Below are 23117 nucleotides of genomic sequence, written 5' to 3'. Positions count from 1 at the left end.
TGCCGGAGTGACCTAATTGAGACAAAACTCAAAGTTGAGTGATTTTATTAAGACAAATTGAAGTTGAGTGACTATTTTAAATTCAGTGACCAATGATGCATTTAACCGTCAAATCCATAGAGCAACGGACATATAAACAAAGGTTCTATATTCAGTTAAAACAAATGCAAAAAAGATTGAGGAAATTTGAAGAAAAAGTGAAGATAGAACAGGAAATATATTACCATGTAAAAATGGTGTTACACTAACCATGGTACAAAAATCTGGTTGTTCTTAACATAAGATCAAAGCAAAACATTTAAACATTAAGTTGAAGTCCCTATGCTTCACGCATTTGTGCTAATTGACCTCTCAATTTCAAATTTTGTTCGATTAAGTCCTTGAAATTTACTGTATTTCTGCTCTTAAGTCTCTCAGATTTTAAACTATTGTATAGTTTAGAGGCTTCAAATGATGTTCTCTGCCTAAACAATAGAATCTTAAGCCTTACTGTATAAAATTGACATGAACTGACCTGAAGAAGCTCTACAAACTCGGTGTTCGGGTAAAAAGATTAACATACCTAGAATGTCCTCGAGTATTTCTTGATCTCGTACATGATCGAAGAAATGGAAACGAGATCTTTATTGAGTGCAGAGCCACCAACAATTCCCTTGATGGAATCTGAGAGCCTGGTGTAATATAGCAGAAGTTGGGTCAACGCAGCCCTTAAAATCTCCATCCCACATAAGAAGTTGCTGAAAGAAGTTATAACATCTTTATGCATAAGCTCTATTGCAGCTTTCCATCTACTTCCAAAATCTTTCACAATTGTCTCGACTTCACCAACCGATATTGGATTCTCCGAACTGGAACTTGGGTCCTCAGCTGATCATAATTATCATAGAAGAAGAGAACGTCGTGTTAATTTTATGTTCGGCATGGAAAATTTGAAGATCAACACAATCTCGTTGTTGAGGCTTTTAGGTCTGATAGTTTGATGATTGATTTGGGCTAAAAAATAGTATCATAACGGGCCGTTTGGTATTCTATTGGGATAGGGATAAGGATAAAGGTTGGGATATGGACAATGATAAATAGTTGGGATAAGGATAAAAATATAATTCGAGAATTATTATTCAATGTTTGGTACGTGGAATAGGGATAGGGATAAAATAATACATTTTACTATTTTAACCTTATTTAAACTACCTAACAGTAATTTGAGGGATAAGATGGACTTTTCCATCCTATTAAAATCGCAGGAGCTTATCCCACCTCCTTATACCACCCCCCTCCTGGGTATAGGATTTGAGGGATAAGAGACTTATCCCTCATCTGTCTCACTCTTCTATCTCACAAACAAACGCGGGATAACTTATCTCGTGTTTTTTATCCCTATCCCACCTCCTATATCCCTCCTAACAAACACCCCGTAAGTTTCCAGGGTAAAAAGCACACACACAGTCACTAAAGTAGAGGGTTTTACACCAGTGGTAACTAAAGTAGATTCTCCATCAATAAAGTCACTACGACGAAATCTGGCGACTTGCTCCACCGGAATGCTGATGTCAACCATATGACATGAACATAATTAGAGGAGTAGCAACATGTCATCCACGTGGTGCCAAGTGTCCAAAAAGGAAAAGAAAATATCACACTGACACTTGGCAGCCACGTGGACAAAACATGGCTGCCACGTGGACAAAACATGGCTGCCACATGACTGCTACTCCAATCATGTTTACGACGTTTCGTTGACATCAGCATTCTGGTGTAGCAAGTCACCAGATTTGGCGTAGCGACTCTATTGACGGAGATGTGCTACTTTAGTGACTTTATTGTTCCAAAATCTACTTTAATGATCATCAACGTAAATACCCTCTACTTTGATGCCCGTGGGTGCTTTTTACCCAAGTTTCCATTTAAAAAAAAAAAAAGGGCGGCCCGGTCGCATTACGCGTCCCCGCTGAGCGAGGGTCCGGGGAGGGGTCCCACCACAAGGGTGTATTGGGGGCAAGCCTTCCCTTGCCAATTTAATTGGCAAGAGGCCGCTCCTAAGACTCGAACCCGTGACCTCTGGTCACACGACAACAACGTTTTACCGTTGCGCCAAGGCTCACCCAAGTTTCCATTTATGGAGAAAAATTATGCCTTCTAGTCTGTATGTTAATCTCAGATTAAAATTTTTTTAGCACTTTTTGGTAGGCCGTATGTAAATTCCACTTTAAACTCTTATCCGTTCAGTTTGCCCTGGCCTTGGAGGTAGGACTGCCTATACCTAAACTTTCTTCTACCAAAAACAAATCTCAGATCTTAAGTTATATGAGTAACATGCTAGAACAATTTTTTCTTTCTTTAGAAAAAAATAAAAATAAAAAAGTAATTTCAAAATACGGAAACAGAGGTATAAATTTGACCGTGTACCTCCAAGTGTCAGAAGACTAAGCCATACGGCAAAAATATTTTTTTTTTCTTTTCAAAAAGATTCATGAATATGATAAAAAATGAATTTCGATGGCTGACAGAAAAAGATGCAAATTTAAATCCATAATGCACTTTGGTTGAGTAAAGTAAATTATTTCTTAATTCTTTATGTGTGCAGCGTAAAATAAGTGTCAGAGGCCTAAGCCATGAGGTAATTTTTGTTTACTTCCCCTGCTTCCAATTACGTGAATAAAAAATCATTTTTTTTCCTTCTTTTCTAAAGATTCATGAAAGTGATCAGAGGAAATTCTTGTAAGCACCGGGTGCTTACAAGGACCCCCATAGGAGAAGTGACACGTGTCGCTTTTGTCAGAAACACGTGTCGCTTTTGTCAGAAACACGTGTCGCATGGGGGATGCGGTGCTAGAGATGAATTCCAATTGCTGACATAAAAAAAGATACAAATTTAAATCCATGATAAAATTTGGTTGAGTAATGTAAATTTGTTTCTTCTTAATTCTTTATTTATGCAGCCTAAATGAGGAAATGAAATTCAAAATTACCAATCTCAATTTCACAATCCAGACACAAAAAAAATTGACTTTGTTGAAATACACTTACAGGCTCGAGTCTTCACAAACTTGATGAGATCACTAAAATGCTCTAGCAGCAACTCTTCCTGCAGGGAAAGAATGAACGATTACAAACATAACCGAATCCATACACGCAGAAAGGACTTAATTATTTTCAATGTTCAACCTCAAATGAAAAAGGCCCGGAATTAGTTCTAGAACCTCCCAATAGTCTAGCTAATCTCTATGCCCTTTTCACATTCATGTAAGCTTCACATAGGAGTTTGTTTGTTTGCATAACTGTCTTTATATTTTTCAAAACTATTTCTCCTGATGAGCCCTTTTGCAATGGGATAAGTAGAAAAACATGGCTTTCATCACCCATCATGTATGAAAGCATCAAGGTATTTTCTTAGAGAGCATTTCAAACATGACTTTACTAAATTACTTTGCCTCTCTCAAGCCTCAAAAAAAGTTTAACAGCATCAGCTGAAAAATTTGCTTTCCCATTGGAAATAGGAGTGTCAAAATGGGTTATCGTGTCATATCATAGTCATGTTTTGTGCATTTATATATTCTATGTGATTATATATGATATAAATGACACAAAAATGTCAATCTTGGCATAATCATGTTTTCGTGTTAGAAATTGACAACCCTAATTGGAAGTTATCTTTTACCCTTACCTGCTATGTCCGCCCCAACTTATTTCATGCTTAAAGTACATAATAGAAAATAAAGAAATCTCAGTTCAAAGTTCAGAATAAAGAATACAGATTTTACGTCAGAAGCATTTGCATACCACAAATAATGCTGTATTGCTCTTCAGCAGTTCCTCAAAGTGTGACTGAATTTTCCCACCTTCCGGACCAGCCTCCTAAAATTACAATAACAAAAATTGCAAGTCAACACTTCTTATAGGTTGATACCAAATCGGAAAGCAGATGAGCGATTTTTCTAGCTGGCATTATTAAATGATCAAGGAACTTCAACATTGTCCTCTGCCTATACCTTTGTGTGAAACAAATTTAGAAGATCCCAGAGGAAATAGATTTGAATCCTTACCTTCAGTACAGAAATTGTCATATCATAGTTGTTTATGAGAAACACAATTTGCATTTTGTGCTTTGGGAATGTTCTGGCAAGCTTGATGATCAAGTCGTCAATGGCCATCCTCAGTCGCTCTAAGTTCAGATCGAGCTGCATGCATAGATGAGCCACAATATATAGGTAATTTATCACTTGCGTACAAACACCGAGAGATAGAGACAGAGTAGAAGTACAAATTAAGAGAACACTGTAGTCTGAAAAGGATTGCACCTGCCCATCTCCATATTCATAATTTAGGTGAATCAGAGAAGCTGTGAATTCAGCATAACGCCTCATAACATAATGAGGATGAACATCATCTTCCCACAATATCTTCACATTTGCATTCCGCAGGCTGCTAAGATGCAAGTCAAAGACCATCTTGAAACGAGGCCACAGCGAAATATTGACCTATCCAAGGAGAAAAAAAAATGTATATATCAAATGCCACATATGTAATTAGATGGGGTCACTTATGAAACTGCTTAAGAAGATATTGCAATCATCTGCTATACGGTTTGCTTAGGGACGAACCTGCAACAATATTAACATCTATATTCTATACCAGTGCTCCTTTTGTTATTTCCCTATGAATTGCAAGTTATTTAATAACTTACATGTACATCATTTGTTTTTTGGCCCAAATGACACTAAAAAATCATGGTTGACCAAATAACTATGAAAGAAAGTTCAGTGCAGAGCCATATAAAATATAACAAGTTTTGATCATAAACTTTCCATGAAGAAAACGAACCTTGTCAAGATAGGAGTCCAAGCATGGAATCCGCCGCCGAGACATTATAAGCTGGAAAAGGAAGTAATATAAGGGATCAAACCCGTGAAAAAAGTAAACATTTCCACAGATTGGAACTAAATGCAGATGATAAACATCATGGGTTGATATACATACTAAATTTCTGCAACAAACTTCTTACGTCACGCTTGGTTTAGGATGAATAGATGAGAAAATATTCTAAAGAATCATGGAAATAAAAAGTATGCAACTTTTAGAATGAATATTAGCAATTTCTCAAAAAGAATCATGGAAGAAATGCCTCAATATTTTCACCTCCTGATAGACATGAAATGTGACAAATTTTGCATTCATCACAATGACAAGTTCATTGCAAGTTACAACATCTTATAGGCATGCAAAAACAAGGATATTGGATCATAGTGACAGAAACTGAGAAATTTGCATGTTTTGTTATTAGTAGATACATGGAGGAGAAAACACTAGAAAATAACCCCATCCTATATCATCTCATCTATGAATTGTAGGGCATGAATACTAGGTAACCCCCCACCCCCTCCCCACCGCCTTAGTCTCTCTCTCTCTCTCTCTATATGCATGAATCAGTTTCAAAAGAAAAAACCAACAGAAGATACTAGGTTATATGGATCATTACCGTATATCTAATTGGTATACATAATACATCAAGTTGGCTTAATACTAAAAAACGAAAAAACTACAGAAAAATATCAGTTAAGATTGAGTCACGCATAGAGTTTTGACATTTTGACGCTTCAAGCCCAAGGGGATTTGTGTGAGGAGGGAGGGGGTCAAAGATGATAAAAATATTCCCTGGGCCTTACCTGTAAGCTTAAGCTTTTAAGTGAATTGGTCCCTTGACAATATGCATATGATAAATCATATGGAAGTAATCCAACCTTAGATATGAGATCAGAATCATGGAAGAAAAATCACCTGGTGCTGGTGTATGATGCGAATCATAAGCATGAGCCCTATGGCATCATAACAATTTGGTAGTATTGAATTGAAGTGCTCATCAACAACGGCAAGAGGACCTGATGATATTTCATAAATGAGAACATACAAAAATATATGAAAGAGTTTTATATATATTCAAAACATAATGACAGTTTTAGTGCTATATTCTCAATAAACTTATGCAAATGGAAAACACCACCAACTAATAGCCATTCACTGATTTGAAACTTCTAGACCAAAAATCTTGCTCAAAGGGGAGAATATTGCAGCTGAGGTTAAATAATTCAATAATTCCAACAAAATGCCATATTCATGCAACTTCAAAGAAAATCCATCACAATTACCTGTAAAAATATCCTGAAATATGGATTCTTCCGCAAAGAAATCATCGCAAAACAGGTATCTGCAGATCAGGAAAATGTGAAAATGCATACAAGTGGACTTAGAATTTATCCGTAGATGCAGAAACAAAAATAATAAATTTAATAAGGGTGACTCTAGAATACTCAGATGTGGCAGTATCCATTAGCAACTTGTGTAAACTTCGGAACAGGACCTCATAGGGATACTTCTGGGAGCTGGCTTCAGCTATATGAGGAATCAGTGCTGGTTGATCAATTTCCTAAAACCATAAAAAATGGAATGATGCATCAAACTAAAAATATTACATGAATATCCAGGCATATATGAAAACAAGAACTCTAAAAACAGATCAGTAAATATCTCCAAGAACCAATAACAGAAAGATCTCCAAATGCTCTCTGACCAATAAAGGCAGAAGAGAAATAACTAAAAGAATATTCCTGAATCACTACTGACGTGATACCAGAGCCTTATTCCTTTCTTCACCTAAGCTTCTTTTTCATCATCATCATCCTTTTTTACTCTTTTGTTATTATTATTTCTAAGTCCTAAGAACTTTTTCTGTTAAATCTTTACTGCTAGCGCTTTCTAGTTAGCCTATCATGTGCCAAGGTGTTAAAGAGGCTTATGCTCAACATGCACTATAGACCATTTACCAAATAATAACTATTTGTGTTGTCGCTTCATAGCATTTTCCCATTCCAGGATCCCACTCCCACAATTAAATATCGAAGATATTTAATACAGATAGCTCAGAATGTTACATTCAAAAACAAGAAAAGGATATGAGGAAATAAGACGACTTCTGCAAAATGATCATGACACAAAAGGAGCATGCATAATGTATTGCTAACCCAACTAGAACAGACAGTTTAACTGCCTGCAAAATACATAAACCCATAACAGATTTTCCCATTTCTCAGCGTTCAACCAATATGACAAATGCCATTCAATTGACAATGAAAAATACTCGTACAAAATCTCAAATAAAAACCTAAAAATGTCCCTCAAGCCTTGCTGCAATGTAGAAAGAACAACTTAATAAAAGTTATAATTGCCTGGGGCATCTTTCTCTTCTCCCCGTAACATAGCAGGACATTTACACAAGAAATACTTTATTGATAAAAACATATTGTGAAGAAAAAGTCAAATGATGTGCGGACCATTTATCCGTCAGTAAAACAATGAGCGGAACCCTTCTGGGACTGCACTCTTTTCTTAAAGTAGTATGCATGCTACAATAACTACACAAACTCCTTGATGACATAACCTATGAAGCACGGAAACTTTTCACGACAAGCGTTTCCCGTTTCTGGCAGATGTGGGAAACGAAACTCTCGGAAACACGTTACCGTAATTACCCAAAATATGAAACACCTCTCTCAATTTTTAAATGGTTTTCCCTACCTATTTCGATTAAAATTCCAGAAATTCAAACTTTCTATTTTGCAATTCCTATTCAATCTAAGATTAGGAAAATTGAAACTTCCTATTTGAGAGATGTCATGGAACCGATTGAACTAAACGCTCAAGCTGATAGATAAAGGTCCACTCCATATTAATATCTGACACACCCCCACACGCGAATGCCCACTAGGCTTGAAGCGTGCACACACAGGCCCATATTACTATGTCCTGCAATTAAATCAACAAATGGGGCTGCCAAGAATCGAACGCTAGACCACTTGGTCAATCTGCCTCTGATACCATGTCATGGAACTGTTTGAACCAAAAGGTCAAGCTGATAGTTAAAGGTTCACTCCATATTAATATCTGACAAGAGATAATTCCTTCTTTGTATCCTTCAATGTAAAGAACTTACCCATATTTCTTTCTCCTATAATCTTTGTCTCTTGAATTTCGATTGAGCTTGGACTTTCTTCCTCTTGTTCTTCAATCTTGTTTTTTTAATGTATTATTATATTTTTAATATTTATAAAATACGCCCCTACATTTTTAATATTTACATGTTTCCCCCACGTTTCCGTTTCCTACGTTTTTCAGAAATTACGTTTCTCGGTATCCATTTCTGTTTCAGCTTCCGTGCAATTCCTATGTTTAAATATACCTCACTTATTGATGAATTTAAACACATGGTGGGATGAGCATGTGTTGTACACACCTCAAGCCCAAGGAGCATTCGCGTGAGGGGGTGCGTCAGAGATAATTATAAAAGCTATTCTTGGGACTTGTAATAATGTAAGCATGGTATGGGTCTGTCTAGGTATGGGGTGTAGTTGTCTAGATAGTATCCTTAATGTGTATGTATATGTGTATTCTCCTTGAATGAAATATATTCATATAGTTTTAGTCTATATGGTATCCCATGTGTTTCCAGTGTATTCACATGGTTTGTAACAGGCATTAACTATCAGCTTAAGCTTTTAGTTCAATTGGTTCCTTGATACCTTGGACATAAATTTTCTTCAATTATTACAGGTTTCTAATGATGGTACCAGAAACAAGATTAGCATAGGCAAGTTTCCAGAAAAAGAAAAGGAAGACACTGAACTCTGGAAGACAGGGAGGATAACAGTCCATGCTCAAAGAATCATTATCAATATAGCGTTTATTATAAAATAACTGATAGCTAGACAGCAATATTCCACAATGAATTAGGAAAAAAGAAAACCTTCAAAATATTAATCCTCTCCCCCAATGCAAAAACAGCTGATCGATTCTTTAAAGGCTCCCTTGCTCTTGAGAACAGACCACTGCTTCTAGTCTCCACGCCAATTAAGTCACTAGATGTTGCTATATCTAACTGTAACTTCTCTAGAGCTTGAATGTAAGCACGGAAATGTGCACTTAAGACCTGCACAAGAGCAGAATATGCAAGCCTTGTTCTTATCATATATTAATTTAATGTTCTTGAGAGAACTGCTTTTGCAATTTGTGGTAAAAGGAAAATGAGCCAGGAGTAATGAAATAGAGCAAGTTATTTACTTATATTGAATTAAATTGAAGAGTTAATTACATATATATGCAATAAATTACTGTACCGTGAAAATACAATGTAATTTGAACATGTAAGTTCACCACTTCCAAAATGGAATATTAATGCTTATAATAACTTGCAATTCAATATGAACTATGAAGTACTGTATAAAATTAAAACAATTTGACAAGTTCATTATTCTATATGCATATTATTCTCCTTAACTTGCACAGAAAATGTAATTAAGCTACAAATAATAGGAACATTTTTATTTGTTACATACCAACAATAATATTACTTAATATGTATGAAGGGGTTGGAGTACCCAATCTTTTTATGCCTAACAACAAAGATCCTTTCATTTTCATGTAGCGGAGATATAGACAAGATTACATCCAGTGGTAGCTGATCTCAGTGTTCTTGTAAAATACATAAATTTATGGTCTTATCTTACTGGAAATTTAGGTTATATAAGATACAGTTTCTGAAAATTTTGTTCATTTGATAATTGAAGTATATTTTCTAATCTCCAATTGTTCTAACTTCTTGCATGCATTCAACTACAATTATGGAGATAACCCCCATGAACTCATCCCAATATTTACAGAATGATTTCTTCCAAATGAGGGGAATATTGGAATTAGGAATTATATTAAATAGAAATCCATAAGTCTTAGCCCAAATTTTATTCAAAGGTATACTTTTTGTCTAAAGCTTACCTTGTTCATTGTGTCAATGTATGCTCCACGAACTTCGACATATATCTCCTTTCCATGTTCCTTGAGGAAGGAAATAACGTACCTAGAATTTCACGTGACCATGTAGTAAGCATAATTATTGAAGCTACTAAGTGGTGATAGGGTCCAAGGTACAAGGCATATGTGAGTGCTTGATAATGTCGGGCACAAAAAACAAAATAGGGCAAAAAAAAGCTAAGCTTATATGGCAATAATTATAAATAACCTTAACATAAATACGCATGAGCTTAGCATCAATATTTTCTAAGTTCAAAATAAACATTGAAGTAGATACTTAAAGAACTTAGAACAATATCCTACTCATACTAGTAATATCACTTAAGAAACCATAACATTTTCTGATCACCAAACCCAAAATAATCTTCATTGTCATTATTATAGGATTCAAATTACACTTCCCATTTCTTCACATCCATAATCTTCTTTCACATCAATATCTTTCTCATCTATACTGGAGGAGTATTGGCTCTGAAATGAGAAGAAACTTTTGTGATTCCAAATACTAAGAGTGAATATGGCATGGCATTTTTTCTCTTGAATTGATGTATTATGATAGGCATCCTCATCTATGCCACCCTATCCTATCCCAAGTCAAATAATAATTTCACAAATTGTTTGTCTTTTGGGTTCTCTGGTAGGTCACCAGATAGATCAAATTTATAAAATTAAAGAAGGCCAAGGTTAAGAAGGTGTGCCTTTCTTGTTCCTTGTGATGGACTTAAGGCACACTCCTGGAGGAGAGCCTGCCTTTCATAAGTTGAGGTGCTGAGACTAATGCTTAATGAGACTTCAGACTGAGGCATGCCAAAGCACACTCCACTAAATATGGTAGTATGCAACAAGCACACAAACGAGTAGGAAAAAGAGAAGACTGAACATGTTCCAAGGAACCACTTGAGCTAAAAAGCTTAAGCTATATTGCTAGAACAAATACACACTATTAAGCTATTGACATAACTCACTTGTACTTTAAAAGAACACTCTGTTGAAGAATCTGAATATTTGTTTTGGGCTTTCTCAATGCATATAGCTTCTGGACAATGAAATCAAAGACCTGTAAAATGGATATTAAGAGTGAAGATTAAGCAACCAGACTCCTGCAATGCAAAATCTTAAAAACACAAGAACAAATATTATTTTAGGAAATTCAGGAGTTTCTAGAAGCAATTCTTAGAAGTTTAAGAATATATGTACATCTCATGTGAATGATATAGCATTGCTCACCATTAAGCCAGTGCTCAGCTATTTAGCACTGAGAGAAATAAATATGGGAAGGGTGATTTAAGAGAATGAGCTGAGAGCAGACTCATAATCTCTCTCATGATGTCGTGCATACCAAGGTTAACAAAGCAGTAAAAGTTATAATTCTTATAGAAAAAGGCTAAAATATACTTCTAAAAGCCAAATTCTCTCTTTAAGTTTTAAATCAACAATGTACAAGTAACTATAATGCAGACATTAATTTAGGTACAACTTACAGCTCATAGAAACCGGACAACAAAACTTTAATGTATATTAAAAATAGGCCTAGTTACCATAAATATCCAAATTTTTTTACATTAAAGGGCGGCCCGGTGCACTACGCGTCCCCGCTGAGCGAGGGCCAAATGTTTTTACATTAGTTAAAAAAAAAAAAAAAACTCCAAACCTTAACAATTTTGGCCTTATTTCACCAATTGATTGCAACTTAAGCACCTCTTCTTTCTTTTAGAAGTAATATTTCATTTAGGCTAAAATTAAATTTATCTTTATTTATCTTAGATTGAAGGAGATGAAGAAATTAAGAAACAAATTTCTCAATTTGAAAAATAAAAATAAATGATAGTTTGAAAAAAATTATGAATATAGAAAAACAAAAATATCTTAAAGAATCAATATAGCCGTTTTATTTTAAAGCAACAAAAAGAAACAGATTTTTATATCTTTTTTCTCCTCATTCAATTCCTTAAGTCGGACTAAAATTGTTAATATTCAAAAGCTTTCACCAAGCTTGAAAAAATGCAAGGAATAAATTTATCCGGTCATTAGGTCTATAATATATGAAAGCAGAATATGCCCACACAAATGAAATGATTCAGATATGATATTGTTGAGGAAAAAGAAATCAATTTGAATTATTTAAATCGAGGAATATGCAATTGAATAATCAACATGGCTCAAGCCTCAACTTCAGTAAATTACCTTCGAAATGGCTTTTTGCCTCAGCTTTTCAAGCTCAGGCTGCACATCTTTCAAAGCTTTTGAGCCTTTAACCAATGGATCCACCTCAATGAACTTCAGCTTCTTACTGAGAATCTCAAGAGTTCTCAAATATTCATCATTAACCTGAACAAATTAAATATGGAATTTATATCCACTAACCCCAAATCAAGAATTACCCCAATTTGGTCCTGAGAAATGTGGTTGAAAACAGGCATGGTTGAAAATGGAATGAGCAACGAAAAATAATTCTAGAAGCTCGAACTTAGATGATAAACTAAAAGTTCAATAAAAGAGGAGAAAAATGAGAACAAAAACATCCAAATCCTTCAACAGCAATTTTCCCTTATAAAGACGTACGAATAATTAAATAAAAATGAGGACACGGCAACAAGCAAGATTTATAAGAACCAAAGCAAAATAAAAAGGAAAGTCAATAAGTTCACATTTACAATGCATAGCTTCAGTAAATACCCAACAAAAAAATTTACAGTGAAGAGGCACAGCAAACTGATATAATTAAACTAAAGAATGATTTAGGGTATGGATAAATGTATCTTACCCTCCAAAGATAAGCAGAGCGGCAAATTGCCAATGTATGTCCAACAAGCAGAAAGGGGTCGATATATATACATGACATCAATTAATCAAATGAAATATTGAAAAGATTCCAAATATTCAAAATAGATTTGACTCCTCGTCCTACCATTCAATCTATGTCCATCACAGATATACCTGAATTGTGATCAAATCAAGTGAAGCAAATAACCCAACAGAAATTGATCAATTTGTAGAAGCACATTGTTTCAAAATTTAGAATTTTCCTTCAATATCAAAAGAGGTTGTAAGCCCTCCATTCCCTCCCTTGGTATTGTTCTTCTACCTACCACTCTTTTCTCTCTCTCTCTCTCTCTTGCTAGCTACTAAAGTCGAAGTAATACAATGTATCCGCATCTATTGTTGCTTCAACAACAACAACAACAACAAAGCCTTAGTCCCGAAATGATTCGGGGTCGGCTAACATGAACCATCATATAAAACCGTGAAAATCAAGTCGTGTCAGCGACACAGATTCGCTCCCTCCACTCCGTCCTATCCACTACCATATTTTCCTCAATTCCCAATAAACTCATATCACTCTCGATCACCCTCCTCCAAGTTTGCTTAGGTCTTCCCCTACCCCTCACCACTACATCCCTTTGCCACTCTTCGGTTCTCCTAACCGGCGCATCAAGCGCTCTACGTCTCACATGGCCAAACCACCTTAGTCGGTTTTCTCTCATTTTATTCTCAATAGATGTAACCCCTACTTTTGTCCTAATTATTTCATTACGCACCCGGTCCTTTCTCGTGTGACCACACATCCATCTCAACATACGCATCTCCGCCACCGACATCTTATGGATGTGGCAGTGTTTCACTGCCCAACACTCCGTACCATATAACAATGCTGGTCTAATTGCCGTCCGGTAGAATTTTCCCTTCAATCTATTAGGCATGCCGGGATCACAAAGGAAACCCGTAGCACTCTTCCACTTCGACCAACCAGCTTTAATCCTATGAGCAACATCTCCATCTACTTCTCCATCCGTTTGGATAATAGATCCTAAATACCGGAAGCAATCCGAGGCCTGAACAACTCTCCCATCTAGGGTGATTGTCCCTGCCTCCCTACTCCTACGGCCGCTAAACTTACACTCCAAATATTATGTCTTACTTCGACTCAACTTAAAGCCTCTAGATTCTAGAGTTTGCCTCCATAGTTCCAACTTCATCTCCACTCCTTTCGTCTCATCAACCAACACAATATCATCTGCAAACAGCATTGCTTCAATAAATTAAAATCAAAGCCTGTTTGAAAATTTGAATAGAGCTATAATCCCAGCTTGATTTTGAAACTATTAATCCCTCCTCAAATTCTAAAGACTCCCTAGCATACCACTCCCACAAACTGCAACAGATAGCCAAGATTTCTTGGGAGAAAAGCAAGAAAACAACCAAATGATAAAGCAATCAATATGATAAAAATAAAAATCAGAAATACCTCTCCATCCACGATTATGTCCACCATTCGAGGAGGAACAATAATGTCTTCAACAAATTTTGCCAGTTGTGACTCGGCAACCTAATCAATGCACAGTAACAGAAACATAAGATAAACTGAAGAATCATATAGAAGAAACAACTATTTATAGTAGGGAAGGGAAAAAAAAAAGAAAATTAAAGCATAAAGGAGACAAGTGAAACTAGAGACAAGATTAATTGATCTCATAGATGTCAACTTTCAGCTTCACACACACACAAAAAAAAGGAAAAAAAAAAAGAACAGAAAGAAGATGAAGAACGGTACTTAGTGAAGCTTATAAGCTCTGTGATCTAAATTCTTAATTTTTCAGTTAAAGGATGATTGTGAAGTTAGTTCCTAGCATCGCAATTCAATCATAGGTAGCACAATTCCAGAATAATAAAAACAAGCTGAGAACAGAAATTCAGAACAATCACAGTAGAAAGAGGCTTCACCGTTTTAATTTATCATTTTCAATAGATTGGTCGAAAACTAGGAGAAGCAAATGGAGTAGCACAGGGGAAAAAGGCTTCTGCATTACTGTTAACCATCTAGATTGGCTTAATACATCAAGCTTCCCTGACCTTGCTTAAAGTAACCTAAAATGTTCAACTAACAATTCTCTTACTGACACAATTTCCACTCAATCTAACCAATTTATCCATTTTATAGTATAGTGGTTGGCTCTGATATCACAATACTGGCCCCAAACCCTCACTTTTCAGAACTCTTATATTTCTCCTAATAACAAATTTCATCAACAGAACCTCCATTTTTCCAAATGCATTAATTTCTCCTCCCAACAACAAATCTGCAAACGGAAATTTTTTTTTTCTCCAAACATTTATATCATCCATTCCAACAACGAACTTGAGAAAGGAAAGAAGGAAAACAGAAAATGGCAGAGATGTATGCTCTTTTCCATCTGGGTTCCATCACCAAATTTGACAAAAGAAAGACGCAGTAGCAAGTTTTGATTTGTCTGAAATTTTTTACCTACCCTATTTGCCGAAAATTGAAATGAAGAACTGGGTCTGCTTGATTGCTTGTTTTGTTTATCTTTATATACGATAATAAAATCTAAAGCTTCTTATTGACACCTTGATGAAACATAAGTGTAGCCACGACATATTCAAATTGAATAAACTTCTTACTAAGTTCCTCATAAATGAGCATGGGCTTATATATATATATATATATATATATATATATATATATATATATATATATATATGAGAGAGAGAGTAATGGTGATGAAGAACAAAGTCACCACCATAGATTGGTAGAGTAATTATAACGTATAATATAATTTTTTGATGCCTATTAGTTAGGCCTAATTTCTTGTTAATTCGGTGAGATAGTTTTCTGTTCTATAAAAATGCACATGTCAAGAGGCTCTGATACCATATCAAGGAACCAATTGAAATAAAAGCTCAAGTTGATAGTTAAGGTCCAAGAATAACTTTTATATTAATCTCTGACACACACCCCCCCCCCCCCCCCCTCACGTGAATGCCCCTGGGCTTAAAAGGTGCACAACACAGGTCCATCTCACCATGTGTTTTTAGTTCCACCAATAATGAGTTGCCAGGATTCGAACCCTCGAACACTTGGTGTAAGAGGCTCTGATACCATGTCAAGGAACTAATTGAACTACAAGCTTAAGCTTATAGTTAAGGTCCAAGAATAACTTTTATATTAATCTCTGACACGTTTGAAGCTCAACGGTGATTTCTAAGAGATCAGCCAAACTCCCTTAATTCCTAATTGACTGAAAATTCATAATTGTTTTTATTGAATATGAACCTCCCCTTTAAATAGACAAGGATCCTAAATACACACACAAAAAAAAAAAAAAAAAAAAAAAAAAAAACTTTATTTAGAAAAACTCCAAAATAATAAAACTCTAGACTCTCAAGTAATAAGACTCCTAAATAATGAAACTTCCAAAAGAATAGAACTTCCTAAAGGTTTGCAAATATTAAATAGAATAAAATTAGCTAACACAGACATACACATGTAAACCCTAGTCGTAATTTGCTGCAATAGATTTTCTTTTCCAATAAGCATCCGTAACATGGTCTCGTTAAGGCACTTCATATTAACATTATTCACATTAACACTTTTTTTTGCCAGCAACGTTTATCATAGAAACAATGTCACAAATACACAAACAATTCAAGTAATCAACAAATAACAAATAATGGAAGAGAATGGGAGCTGTTATTCAATGAATCGAGAATTGAAAACAGAGAACAAGATAGGCTAAAGCCTCAAATGAAGATGAACCTTCTCTCTCTACAACGGGTGGAGCCCTGCAAAATATGCAGAAGAGAATACAAAACCAGCCTACCTTTCTCCCTGACAAACATCACTCAAACACTAGAATCACTACCGCTGCCACCTCATGCCCTATTCTTACCTAACGCACCTCAAATCATTTATGACCCTACTGTTCCTTTTCTTCTTAGGGCTATAAACCCTCATTTCCCTGGTCCCATGTGTATTATGATCCAGGAGTTCACCACTAGTAGTCCTCTATCAGCCTCTTTCAGTGTCACTTCATAGTTCCTTTTATATATCCCAGCATCCCTTATTATAAACAACATAATCAAAGAAGTAGAGAAGGTAGAATTCATCATCTTTCAAAAAGAAAAAGCGAGGAGATGTCAAAGACAATGGGATATTACTTTTTGATGATTTAGTAGTTCCATATATATCATGCAAAGTGCCAACCCACCATAACCAGCTCTTCAAACAAATTGCACAATGCTACAATTGGGAGCGATAACATAAACTCAACTTCTGACCAAAAAGAGCTCCTAATACTCTCAACTTAGGAAACGCAGAAATGAAAGAGAAGCAAAAGTGTCTTACATGTATCTATAAGAAATTGATTGCTCCGAACACCTTGCGACACTATAGGTATCTCAAATTGCTATCAAGCATCAAGAAAAGGCAGAGGGAAGACACATTGAACCCATGTCAGATAACATACCATCCCTAAATTACGTTTCCTTGTAGTCAGGAAGTGAGAGAAAGACAATATGCCAATCATCATTAAACATCTAAATTACATTTACGAGCATTTAGTAAGTTTAAGACAAACAGTGGAAATAATGATGCAAATCTTCTTATGAAATCATACCTTGCGGTTGTTCAGTTTCAAACCCATATCCATAGACTTCTCTTGGAGAATCTTAATGTCTGAACTTATAGAACCAATCTCAGCCTGCCATGCAACTTCTGAACTAGTCAGTAATATAATTGAAACCAGAATTCAATAACAAGAAAGAACACACCCCCAAAGAGAATATATAAGTATCAAAAGATGATGATTAAAGAAAATCATGAATCTAGCAGTAAACCTAACAATAAGGTAACTCCATATATGCTTACTAACTAAATATATTCCTGATAGGTTAAGCAAGTATAAAATTGATAAGTACTTTGATACAAATGCGTGCTGCTTATTCTTACAAGGAGTCAACATGTTACAATAGCTTGACCAATTCATGTGTATAGAACTCACACATAGCATCAGATGCTGCAAATGATTGAATTTTTAATTCATTTGCACAAACAAGACCTTCATAGCCATAATGACATCAGCCAACCCGTTTGTTATGTAGAATCTCATTATGGACTGGTTTCACAAGCCTCATGGATTAATTAGTGAACATAAGACTTCGAACCCAATCATGAACACTAACTTGTACAGCAAAATTAGTCTTATTAAATCCTTCGAATCCTATAACTTGAGTTTTTACTATATGAAGGCTATAAAATACAAGTGTTTGATCAAAGAAATTTCCTTCTCAGTGCCTTAAGTGCTAACCTCATTACACAATACATGACAAAAGTGAAAATTTGAATAAATATAGTTACAAACTAATCTTCAAAAGAAGCAAGCAATGCAAAAATTGGTATATACCAAAATGATTCTATTTCATGTTAAAAAAAGCCTATTCATTTCTTCTCTCTTGTATAACATAAACAGTCCAACCCTCTTAATAAATGGCCATGGAAAAGCTTCAATTTGTCGTTGCAAGGTACATAGGCCTCGCATAACTACGTGCTCTGTCATCACGTTGTTAATTATTCAGGCTTCGGTTTTGGATTAATTCGGACCATGCACCTCTACCTATATTGAATCGCTAGGAGCTTGTTAAGAGAGAACTCCACGATCTCTTAAACATATTACAAACTAATATTTAAAAGAAGCAAGGATGAAAAATCGGTATGTGTCAAATTGATTCTAGTTCATGCTAAAATGAACCTATTCATTTCTTCTCTTATATAACATAAACAGTCCAACCCTCTTAATAAATGGCCATGAAAAAGCTTCAATTTGTTGTTTCAAGGTATATAGGCCTCACATGCTCTATTACCAAGCTGTTAATTATTCAGGTTTCGGATCCAATTATGGGACCATGCACCTCTACCTATATTGAATCATTAGGAGCTCGTTAAGAGAGAACTCCACGATCTCTTAAACATAGAATTTGTAGGAAACGGCTTGTTTTGTCTCACTTTATCCTTTTATAGAGGAGCAATCCAAACGTAACAGATAAATGCATCAATTATCTAAAGGATAAAGAAAGGGCGGCCCGGTCGCATTACGCGTCCCCGCTGAGCGAGGGTCCGGGGAGGGGTCCCACCACAAGGGTGTATTGGGGGCAAGCCTTCCCTTGCCAATTTAATTGGCAAGAGGCCGCTCCTAAGACTCGAACCCGTGACCTCTGGTCACACGACAACAACGTTTTACGATAAATAAAAAATTAACATAACTAATAAAATAACTTCAATGAAATGAAATCTAATCCAGAAGTCTGTTTGATCTAATCCATTGCAGGCCGCTCTTATTATAAAAAAAAATTCTTTCTTCATGATGGTAAACTTTTACTTACTTTGGATGTGGTTGAACATCTAACATACTAGGATTAGGACTCGCTATAGGTTTATTTGTAGAGCAGTCATCATAAAAGTGAAGCACATTGAACGAAGAAGCAAGAATCAAAGGGAGAACATCACACAAGCAAACAAACAAATGAGGCATAACAAAAAAGGAAAAATATAAGAACTCAAGCTTAGGAAGCATCCTCAAATCCAAAAAGTTTAGACATCCAATTGCCAATCCCAAAATAATATTAAATAATCATAAATATGCTCATGAAGGACTATCGCACCTGAAATCCACTTAGAAGAGTTTCCATTTGGGACAAGATGCTATCACAATCGCGAATTTGATCATGAAGAGATACTAGATTATCACTTTCTTTGATATAATCCTGCATAGTTGAAATAGTAGTTCTAGTAATCACAACAACCACTATAATGACTAAAAACAAGAATATGGGATGGCAGATGAAAGGGAAAAGAGACAGGTATATTTAGACAAGAGAGTGACCATGTTAGTTATGTGACATTATCTTATTACTCTTAACAAGCAAAAAATAGCAAGATAACATATTAATAATACTATTGAGAAAAGGAACAAAAAAATCAATGAGAAATTGTATCGAGAAATTAAATCACATTACATCCATTGAATTTATAAAAGATAAATTTCTCTATTATAAGATATTTGAGATATTTTGAAATTCATCTACAATGACAAGATGGAACACTGTTTGATGCAATACTAAAAGCTTTGGACATGAAGCACAAATCAAAAATTCATAATGCATCCGGTTTTCAATAGCTAAAATGGCATTGTTCACAGGTCTTCTATGAATGTCACCATTATATAATCACCACCCACAAACAAAATAATGAAGATACTACCATTATTGTAGTAATCACTAGGTTATCATGATTGAAAATATAACAAATAGGTTTTTCCCTCTTCCGTACGGTTTACCATTACAATCACGAGACATGATAAGCCTTGGTGCAACAAAAGATAATTGCAAACTGGAAACATGAATACATCATAGTGAATAACGTGATAGGATTTGCTATCAATTGCATGTTATTTAATAAATAAGACTATGTAAGACTGCAATGGCACCAAATTATTCGTTTTTGTTCAAACGAATATAAATCTATTTGATAAAATGAAACAAATTTAAACTATCACTATAACAATATAATCTTTGCATAACTTATTATGTAAAAAGAAAAAGAACTCCAAAATTAAAATGTGTTACACGATAATTGAGAAAAACAGTAGAAACAATATTATTCACTATAGTAAAAAGCAGCTTCAACCTCATTTTCACAGGTTAAAACTTTGTGCATGTTATCAACCAAGTTTGAACCAAAAACTAAGCAGCATCACAAATTTACTAACATGTAAGATCACAACTACATAACAAGAAAACAAAACGGTTAAAGAGGAAGACCAAGATCTTATACATGTATATAATCAATCATATAAGTACTCGAATGATCATGGATAACTAAAAGAGGAGGTTACACACCTGAATGGAGTCTAACTCAACTTGTCGCAAATTGTTCTCCACTCCCTTTGTGTAATCTCTTAATGTTGTGCCTTTAGATAAGATATTTGCAACTACCTATATTAAATGGTGATGAGACAAAGACACAAATCAGGATATTCATAGCCATTGGTTAAAGGAAGGCAAAAGAGGGTTCCTTGAAGCAAACTCGGACTATAAGTAAAACAAGTAATTAAATGAGTTAAAAGTAACCCTACAAGTTTAATCATGGATGCCAATTTTTATAATTCCTACTCCACGTATTGATACAGCTGAAAGGTTATACTTGTATAAACTGCCAATAATAAAAAGTCAAACAGAGCTTTGGTGGCAGCGAACTACCATGTGATGCCTTCCATTACTCCATTAAAAACCTATCTATTTCTTAATCGACTAGTGTCGCCACTTCCAGAACATTTCTAAATATTCACAGCACAGGGAAATTATAAAGCCATAAAGAAAATCTCGGTTTAGCATTCCCAGTAAGAACAAGCACATGATTATTCGAAGGGCAAAGGGGAAGCCACTGCCACAAGTATCCAAGCCAAATATCAATCAAGAGCATGCAAATATTCCCTTCGTACATACTCTAATATTTCTAATCTTGTGCAAAAATAAACCAATGAAGACATTTAGCTGCTAACTACAAATGAATCACTCAATAGACTTAAGAAAGTGAAGGTAGAGCGCAAAAACCAAATTAAGCACAAAACACATTCTTTCTCAAAGAAAAGAAATAATATAAGTAGAGGAAGGAAAATGGAATTAAAAAAAGCACTGAAGTGACTTACATCGTCATTTTTGCATTCTTCCAATTCTTGCTCAAGACCTTCTAATGATATGTCATCGCTAAAAAAAAAATCACAGAAGAACAAGAACCCACCAGCACATGATAAACTCAGCATGTAAAAGAGAACTCGTAAATGAAATTGACAACTGTTATCACAATTATTATTTGACATAATTGTAGCCACATTACCTGCTAACATCCTCTTCAACAGTCAAGTAACCAACAAATGCCCCTACATCAAACACATCTCTAGGTGTATATTCCATAACACTGTAAGATTGACTCTGCACAATGAAAAGAAATTAGTTTCGTTTAGTTTAGTTTGTTATGAGGAAAAAGATAGAATTAAATAGCATTACGATAACTATATTATGCAATACGTGAAAACCAAATCCCAATTTGCTACAGTATAGACTCGCAAATAACAAAGGGGAAACAGAGAGAGCACAGACACAGTAAGAAAACAGGATTCAGATGAGCTTATAATGCAGGTCGGAAAAGTTCAAAAGAGAGCTGGTACCAATGCGCGGCAGGAGAAGAGAGCTTCTGATCTGGAAGAACGCAGGTAATTCAGATCTAGGCAAGAAAGTGGTGGATGTATGTGCCTGCCGCTTTGACTAACGGAGGTCCCTGGATCTGTAGTAGAAAGCGAGCAACCAGAAAAATTAAACGGAGAATTAAGATAGGATAGCTTTCCAGGTTGTAGACTTTGATCGGCGAAAATGAGAGAATCCGACACTGAAACGGTGGCTTCGATCGACGGTGACAGTTAAGAGACTGAAGTAAATGGAAATTGAGAACTTTTAATTAGGCCTAATTACAAATAACCCCTCAACTTGTCCAAATATTGCAACTGTCCCCTGAATTTTCAATTGTAACAACTTATTCTTTAAACTTGTCCAATTGTAAAACATAATCTCTCAAACTTATCAAATTGTAAAACATAACTCCAAATTATTGACATAAACTGGAATTGAAGAAACACGTTGATAACATCCAGATACTATTTACAGGACCGAAAAGGTAATTAACCAAACGACTACGTATTCGGATGATCAAGAAAGCTACCACGTATCAAGCAAGCCATCAAAGTGGCAGATCGCGTAGATTCCGCCACACGCCATCCGTAGTCAAACCTACGGGAGACCCGCCATCATGCCTCGATCCGCCCGTCGAACGATTGAGCCGATTCTCAATAAAGGCAACTAATAACCCATTAATGAGCTAATGACCATACTTAAATGAGATCAGTAACCGCCATTAATGAGGCATTGGAGACTTTCTAGTTACTAGGAGTTACGACTACATGACTATAAATAGCTTGCATCACAAGTTATTGAGGTACACACATTCTCGCTCTCCTAAACCCTACTTTGTCATTATAGTTTATTCTCTGCACATATACTGACTTTGGCATCGGTGCTTCCCCCCGTCGAACCCAACGACGCCCCCCGCAGAGAAGGAATCCGATCGAAAGTTCATCACCAGTTATCAATTGGTGCGGTGAACGTGGAAGTTCTAATCTTAAAAGGACTCAGTTCACAACCCAAATATGGCAAGTGGGGGGTCTAACCCCTCAACCGGAGCTACAATACCACCCGTACCAGCATCAATTAATCCCACTACAAACGCTGGTCGCGTTGATCCCGATGTACCAACCGTCCATGACGAAAGGGACATGTCGCCAGAATCCTTTTGGGAGATTTGCGCAAGTGCCGTAGGAAAAGAACATGGACCCATTATGGAAGGTCGAATGAGGGCC

The 23117-nt window shown here is 35.6% G+C and overlaps 1 protein-coding gene across 1 annotated transcript; it reads right to left on the bottom strand.

The window, feature by feature from the left end:
- Positions 1 to 198: 198 nt before the first annotated feature.
- LOC136235679 (vacuolar protein sorting-associated protein 52 A-like) lies at positions 199 to 22010 on the bottom strand. Its single transcript, XM_066025540.1, has 20 exons — positions 21876 to 22010; positions 21545 to 21639; positions 21357 to 21414; positions 20548 to 20643; positions 19312 to 19413; positions 17271 to 17354; positions 14102 to 14182; positions 12040 to 12183; positions 10821 to 10912; positions 9820 to 9901; positions 8795 to 8977; positions 6306 to 6421; positions 6144 to 6202; positions 5776 to 5876; positions 4822 to 4872; positions 4299 to 4478; positions 4044 to 4178; positions 3781 to 3855; positions 3028 to 3085; positions 199 to 867 (listed from the first exon to the last, which is right to left on the bottom strand). Exons 2-20 carry the CDS (start codon positions 21619 to 21621, stop codon positions 563 to 565), a joined length of 2079 nt encoding a protein of 692 aa, XP_065881612.1. The 5' UTR covers positions 21622 to 21639; positions 21876 to 22010; the 3' UTR covers positions 199 to 562.
- Positions 22011 to 23117: the final 1107 nt, after the last annotated feature.

The sequence above is a fragment of the Euphorbia lathyris genome, chromosome 7 (genome assembly GCF_963576675.1).
Source record: "Euphorbia lathyris chromosome 7, ddEupLath1.1, whole genome shotgun sequence".
Lineage (NCBI taxonomy): Eukaryota > Viridiplantae > Streptophyta > Magnoliopsida > Malpighiales > Euphorbiaceae > Euphorbia > Euphorbia lathyris.
The sequence above is the reverse complement of the archived record's forward strand: the minus strand, read 5'-3'. Positions and strand labels throughout refer to the sequence as shown.

Coding starts and splice junctions, on each gene's coding strand:
- LOC136235679 (XM_066025540.1), bottom strand. CDS start 21,621: ATGGAATATACACCTAGAGATGTGTTTGATGTAGGGGCATTTGTTGGT. Junction 10,913..12,039: donor GGCAAAAAGCCATTTCGAAG/GTAATTTACTGA, acceptor TCCATTTTACAG/GTCTTTGATTTCATTGTCCA. Junction 4,179..4,298: donor ATGAATATGGAGATGGGCAG/GTGCAATCCTTT, acceptor CTATGCATGCAG/CTCGATCTGAACTTAGAGCG.